The sequence below is a fragment of the Hypomesus nipponensis genome, chromosome 10 (assembly GCF_054491055.1).
Source record: "Hypomesus nipponensis isolate SF chromosome 10, ASM5449105v1, whole genome shotgun sequence".
Classification (NCBI taxonomy): domain Eukaryota; kingdom Metazoa; phylum Chordata; class Actinopteri; order Osmeriformes; family Osmeridae; genus Hypomesus; species Hypomesus nipponensis.
Genome location: NC_140370.1, coordinates 5,986,855 through 5,993,907, shown reverse-complemented (window position 1 = coordinate 5,993,907; position 7,053 = coordinate 5,986,855). Strand labels below are relative to the sequence as shown.

Sequence of the window (7,053 nt, the reverse complement as noted above, 5' to 3'; positions counted from 1 at the left end):
GTTAATCTAGACTAGAGGATATGCTTTTAAAAATATTGGATGTGCTGTTCAAGAGATCCAGGGTGTGACTGCAGTATCCAGAGGCACATCACACCAGGTAGTACTTCTTATATCAACCATGATCACAGACTAATCAACCAGCTTTGAAAAACTATGGATACACAAGCAGTAACATGCACTGTGATCACTAGTCTGAGAAGATGCACTGAGATGAAGGCATTCTCTATTCATATTGAGAATGCTGGGGATTTACAACACAGAAATGCTCCCTAATAGCACATAGGCATTGTGAAACTTGACATCTTCAATTATACACCTGAGTTTTAAGGTAAAAAAGGAAATGACAAACACACAAGTCAACAAAACCCTTATCAGTTTATTGTTTCTCAAGAAGAAAAGGTTAGAATTTTACATGGCTAAGTGCGTCACCCATGAAGTTGCCTAAAACTCCCTGGTCGAGTTTTAAAGGGAGGTTTATATTATATATATATATATATATATATATATATATATATAATAAAAACAACCTCCATCGTCCAACTGCAAAAACAGGTTTTACAGTTCTTCAGTACAGAGTCTATTGTCCTCAAACTTGAAAAAATGTGCCAAGAACAATATGGATACCTTTCCTCTTAAACTATGTGGGCTACATGTCATGAAGAACATCTATAGCTTTTTGCAATGCAACAGTTCAAGTAATGGAGACAGGACATTTCCAGACCTCTGGCAGTTAACCCAAAGACATACTAGGTCACATCATCTTATCAACGCCACCAAAGAGAGTGCATTTATGCGTCAAACGTTACCCCTACCATACTAGCATCACAGAACAACACTGTTGGATTGCACTTTACTTCAAGCTTCTTCTTCTGTGGCGTGTTTTAGAAAAAATATATATAGAATACAAAAAAGCTTATACTTCTTTGAGTAACAGGATATAACATACAGTACTTCAGTTTATGTTTTGATCTGCACGTCGGTAGGTGTGTGATTTGTCCCTCCCTATACATTAAAATTTTTATACAATTTTAAGAGGGATGCAGCATTGCTCATAAGTGCTTTGGTTAACTGGTACATTAATGCTACATAATTGTCTGTCAGTGACCATCTAAAGCTTCTAACAAGGGGCACTTCTGACAACACCATAACCCTTTAAATACACGTTTGTGGTATTTACCTAAAAAGTTTGGTCCACCACAGTTACTGTATTTGACTGAATCATAACATAATTTTAGCACCGTTGACATTCCGGAATTGGTTGGTTTGTAAATATGTAAAGACCAACATGGTCTTGCATGGCCATTAGCACAATATTTTTTGAGTTGTCAAAAATGTGGAGGCTATTAGTCAAAGTTAAGAAAAGCACCTTATGAGCATTTCACACGTGTCCATAAAACATCCCTTTGACCCATTTAACACACAGAAACAAGACAGAAAAGTCAAAAATATTTTTCCAAACAATGAAACAAAATCATTATACTCTTAAAAAAAATATATATAAAAAAAAAAAAAGTTCAAGCTGACATTCAAGTTCCGCTCACCCTCGATCAGTGAAATCACATTCACGAAAAACGACTGGAATCAATCTAGTGCAAATCCTTCAATCCGTCTGTCCCATCTACATCTCTGGTGCAGCCGGAGTGAGTCCAGCAGTGTGTTTTGGAGTCTGTAGGAGTTTGTGTTCTCCCATGTGGGGGGAGGGTGCTGGGACGGTGGCGCTGACTGGGAACGCCAGCCGCACGTCCAGGGCGTCATTGTGCTGTGCCAGGGAGTTGAGGCGGTAGTGCAGGACGAGGTCCTTAAGAGAGGTGTGGACGTCGTAGGGCTCAGCAAAGCCGAAGCCATGTGGTGTGCTGTAGATCATGCAGTGCTTCACTTCTTCGTTCACACTGAAAAGGAAGGGAATACTGAATAACTACCAGGGTAACTGGGAGTCTCCCATTGTCACTGCAGCTTACTCCTTCACTAATCTTCTGGCCGAACCACAGCTGCATGTTAAGCTATACAAAATAGCCATGAGGGCACCATAGTGCAATATGCAATTGAATTTGTTTGGAAAGCAGAGAATCCACAGATTTATGTGCCTCAAAATACACTTGTTGTTATGATAAGCCAGAAACCAATTCTTTTGTATTTCTTACATTTACGTTATTGATGGGCACAAACAAAACTAACCCTAACTGTCAATTCCAATCAAATACAGAAATTGGACATGATAATAACGATCAAGATTTGCCTTAGTGCCATATTTTTTGCTGTCATCCCGTTATACTGACGACGCTTTCTCTACCATGTAAATGCAGCAGATACTTACACAACAGAGCAGGCATAGCAACCCTGCTTGCTGCTCTCGCGCACCAGGAACGTTCCAGAAGGTTTCTCTTGAAGCATCTCCTCAGCCTGGGTCCTGCTTAATTCGCCCACAAACCAGTTTGTCTCATCATGATGAGGCAGCTTCTCGTCTCCTTTCAACACGTAGGTGCTGCAATAAATGTAAAGTGATGTTAATACAACTCTCTAATGTTTGCAGGTCTCATCGGCCATAATATCTGTGCTCAGTTTCTTGATAGGAAATTGAAGAGGCTTACTCATCACTGCTGTCGTTTGGAATGCCGAGCCAATCGTGAATGCATTTCTGTCGCACACCTTTGTGATTCAACCAGCTGAATTCAAGGAGAGAGTAAAGGTAGAGGAAGAAAGGTTACAAAAGGGGTCAAATGTAAAACATGACCATTCAAGACTTGTAAATCTGACAAGACTGTGCGATAATTCTGATCATGTAATTATAAGCTCCATCCAAGTCTCCATTGAGAGTGGGACACTCACTTGAGGTACTGGTCCCTGATGTTGCGCAGCTGAATGAGGTCAGGCCTCAGGCTGTTGATCTTCCTGTCTGTCTCTCTGTAGTCTAGCACCTGGGTCCTCAGATCCTGCTCCAGATGGACTTTACTGTCGTAGATCTCCCCCAGACGGGACTTCAGCTTCTCATAGTTAATCAGGAAGCTGGGGGAGGAAGGCAGAGGTTAAAAAATGTCACAGGTCACAAGGGTCAGGGGTCAGGTCTACTCAAACTGCCAGCATGAGCCAAACTGGAGCTGGAGGAGGCGAAAGGGAAACACATGTTCATCCTAGGCTTACAACCAGATGAAAGACATGACTACATCAAGTTGGTGTTACATGGCTGCTGGCTTGGATGCTCACCTCTCGAGATCCTTCTCTGTTCCCTCAGGTAGGTTGTCCTTCTCAAACTCCTCTCCGTAGCGCTCCTGCTCGCGGCATTGCTCTTCGAAGATCATCATTGTTTCATTGAAGGCCTCTATTGCCGTCCTCTTCATTTGGATCTCCTGGACCGGAAAGGGGGAAGGCCATGGAGATCGTTAGCAAGGTCAAAGGTCACTTAGGATCACAGAATAACTTAAGATGTGCTGCATCCGCCTGACTTTAGTGAAGGTCTCACCTGTGAGGTCTTTGTGTAGGCCTCGTACAGACGGTCAAATTCCTTGGACTTTTCTTGATACTGACTTTGGCATTCCTGTAGTTTCCTTCCAGCAACATCCACACTGTCCTCCCTAATGAAACGATCCTAGGAACAGATACATCCAGCTATCGTGATCAGAACTCAAGTTTCTATTGGCCAAGACCGTCATAAAGTTTGACCCAAAGCCAAAAAGTAAGATGCCACAAATGAATCTGCGTCGTTGAACTGAGGAGTTTTAACACAGAAAGACAAAGTGTGATGTGTCTACCTGTTGGAAGCGGGACAGTGGGTGCGTGAGCGTCACGTCGAGCATGGCGTTGTACTCCACCAGGGGATGGTGCTGGTAGTGCCAGATGAGCTCAACCACGGAGCTGAAGGTGAGGGGGTCTGAAAAGCCATACTTCCCCTCTCGGTGGTAGATCCTGATCAGCTTGTTGTGCCCATCTTTTCTACACGGACGAGGAAAGAAGGGAATCGTGACGTCATTTTGCAAAGTGAAGGAATGGTGCGAAGGAATAGGGGGCGGTGGGGAGGATTTGGTCGAGAGACACTTCAGCGTACCTCAGTGTTAGCGTGAAGTCTCCCGGTGCTTTTGTTGAAGCGTCACGCACCAGGAAAGATCCATCAGGCAAGTCATGAAGCTTTTCATTGACCTCTTCCCTGTTGGAGTGATAAACAGGATATTTTACACCAAAAATACCATGGCTAGACCCAACATGGTGAAATAGTATAAACATGACATGGTGGGAAACTACAGGGGACCTGTTACCTGGTAATGTCACCCCAGTACCACTCAGCATCCTCCAAGGGGTAGATTGGAGGCCCTCTGGGGCAGTTGGTGGAGGACATTGGCTTCATTGACCTAGGTGGGAGAGCTGTGAGGCAGAGAGAAAGACCAAAATAGACAAAAAAATATCAGACTTGTTGTTTGGAGGGAGGAGGTTTACTGTATACCAGTCTCTACATTTATCAACTCTCTTGAGAGAAAACCTGCCAACACACACACAAGCACCCTTCACTAGCATTGTCACAATCTCCAGACAAGCCCAAGCATGTCCCAAGCTGATAAAATGACAGGTCAGCAGAGTATTAAGCACTTCTGTAAATTACATCAAGACCATTTTCAATCTATTTCAATAAAATGCAAATCTGATTGTTACATGAAGAACCTTCATTTTAATTAGTGTTCAAATGCTCACCCTAAATCTTCTGAACAACCACAGAATACATTTCTTAAATCTGATCCTCCAACCCCCCTTTTTTTCTAATCCAGAATCTCCAAAATCCTCTTAACTTTCCCGTAATCATAAAACTAACAAGAACTCTGAACCTGGCAACAACAAAAAAAAAACACGAAAAAGAAAACCCAAAAATGTAAAAAGCTAGGATCCAAACCACACCAGGAGCAGGAGAGGGGTAATATATTTCACTGCAGGAACTTACAAAAGTGTCTTTCATGAAACATCTAGCAGAACATAACAAGACTCTCAGTGAGAAGAAAATGTGGGTTTCCTACTCTATCCGTTTCCATTTTTTTCTAACTTTTAAATAAACAAAAGGCAGGTGCAAGAGCACAGTGGTTGCAAAATAGGAAGCAGGACTCAAGACTCAGCTAAATTCTACCATAACCTCCCTGGCTGCTCTAAAGCTACCCCCACCATTCTGGGGGTTGTCATCCAGAGCTCCACAGAAATATCACAAAAAGCCCCACGTCTAACTCATCTGTCCAAAAGCAGCTTGCTGAGGTTGACCGTCATCAAAATGTAATATTATGTTACATCAATGCAGGCAATAGTTGGCACTTTGGGAAAGCTTTTTGTCTGCCATCTATGGTTTCCTGCACTCAGCAACGCAAGCGCACCATGGCAGGGCACACATTCACCACGGTCGGCTGCAGTCAAGGAAATGGAACAAAGCAGTGGAGCTGCAGTTTTCATGCGTCATTTTCAGAGCACTCAATACACAACTCTTCACTCTCGGCCATTAACAACCATTGAACAAGCTTTATCAAAAGTTAATGGTTTATTGTAACAAACGTTGTTATTATATTTCAATATAAGTTGAAAGACTGGTAGGTCCAAGAGCAATTCTCCATTGCTCATAGCATACTCAAGGTAGGTATGCTATTACGTAATTGGCAAGCGAAATGCGCTATGCTCGGGCAGTGTCTTGGGGGAGGCAGGATAGTGTCAACTAATACGGACACAGACACCCGTGCGACACCGACCAGGTGTCAGCTTTGCCAGTTACCTAGGTGAGAAACTGTGCCACATTTGACAATGCAGATCCGACAAAAGGCATAGCCTACCTGGAGGTGCTTGGTCCATTTCGATGTAAAATAGAACTTCGGCAGTATGGAACATCACGTTCCAAGCCTTTTACCTCGAGCCTGTCCAACTGGCAGGGTATGACACGTTCCAGCTGCCCAAAAAATGAATAGTAGGCTACTAGTTTTCAATATATACCGAGAAATGTTTAGAGGCGCAACGCCACGTCCCCCGGGATACGTCTAGTTACAGAATGTTTAAATCCAACTTCTAGGCACATTGTAAACCAAAACGTAAAGTATTCTGATATTGTTTAATAGAGTTTGCAAAGAAATGCAGTGTAGTCAAAAGATTGTCACTCCTTGCAATGTCCTTGCACACTTTATGTGCCGAGGCTGAAACCCTCTTTATTCTCCGGTCCAAAGGGACTTTAACAGGAATTTGTAACATCATCTTGGGAGAAACCAAAATCTGCCGATTGAAGAGGGTGGTGATTCTGTGGTCAAAGACAGTTAAATGCATCATATCCTACGAAAATATGATAATTACTTGTGTTTTGGGAGATATTCATTATTTATAAGACTTTAGTAGATATATCCTGTAGGTTAATTTAGTGACTATTCTTAAGACTTTCAACAAACATGGTACATTCCAGACCAGATCGTTTCATTCACTTCTCCCCAGGCATGGAGGTAACTGTAACTCCAGACGGTGTGAATGGAACTAGGCTACTTTGTTCATGCATCGTTTCTTGTCAGCATATATTTATATTACGTTACAAAGTAATGATACAAAATATGATTATGCTCTCCAGCACTGCATACCTTTAATAAAATGTTATGACATACACATGTTTTTGTATCTGTATTAGTATTTATTGTGTATGTGGCCTGAATAGACTCAAATATGTATGTAAAATTTGTAATGGTATATATAAAAAACAATATTTTATATATATTTTTTTTTCCCGGTACTTCTCAAACTTATTATTTATTTCTGCTTTGTTGACTTGTTATATTTGATGCAATTCCGTCCTGTGAGTGAATGGCTATCACCTTGATTAATAAACAGATTTTAAACCATGCTTCCATGGCCTTGTAGTTTTATCAGCATAGCAAACCTATGAAGAAAATCTCAGCAACCAAGCAATATACTTAAAATGAAACATCTTGGCTCTTATAGCTTTTTGTTGATGATGATATGCCATACCTTTTTATCATTATGTTAGTATCAATACTTATGAATTGTATCTAAATACATACAAAACAAGCTTTGTTTCCAGCCAAACATAAAACAGCATTGTGATGC

General features: G+C 41.6%; 1 protein-coding gene across 1 annotated transcript; it reads right to left on the bottom strand.

Annotated features, from left to right (window-relative positions):
* Positions 1-356: 356 nt before the first annotated feature.
* Positions 357-6,156, bottom strand: LOC146271034 (phosphatidylinositol 3-kinase regulatory subunit gamma-like). The gene is made up of 10 exons (XM_084708098.1): positions 5,787-6,156; positions 4,248-4,353; positions 4,040-4,138; positions 3,747-3,927; positions 3,458-3,583; positions 3,202-3,344; positions 2,827-3,003; positions 2,589-2,663; positions 2,315-2,482; positions 357-1,889 (listed from the first exon to the last, which is right to left on the bottom strand). The coding sequence occupies exons 1-10, from the start codon at positions 5,839-5,841 to the stop codon at positions 1,619-1,621; spliced, it is 1,401 nt and encodes a 466-aa protein (XP_084564224.1). The 5' UTR covers positions 5,842-6,156; the 3' UTR covers positions 357-1,618.
* Positions 6,157-7,053: the final 897 nt, after the last annotated feature.

Excerpts from the sequence above, each read along its gene's own strand:
- LOC146271034 (XM_084708098.1), bottom strand. The coding sequence starts at position 5,841 with ATGTTCCATACTGCCGAAGTTCTATTTTACATCGAAATGGACCAAGCA. Across the intron at positions 4,354-5,786 it reads AATGGACCAAGCACCTCCAG|CTCTCCCACCTAGGTCAATG; the intron begins GTAGGCTATGCC and ends TCTGCCTCACAG. Across the intron at positions 2,483-2,588 it reads CCAAACGACAGCAGTGATGA|CACCTACGTGTTGAAAGGAG; the intron begins GTAAGCCTCTTC and ends CATTTATTGCAG.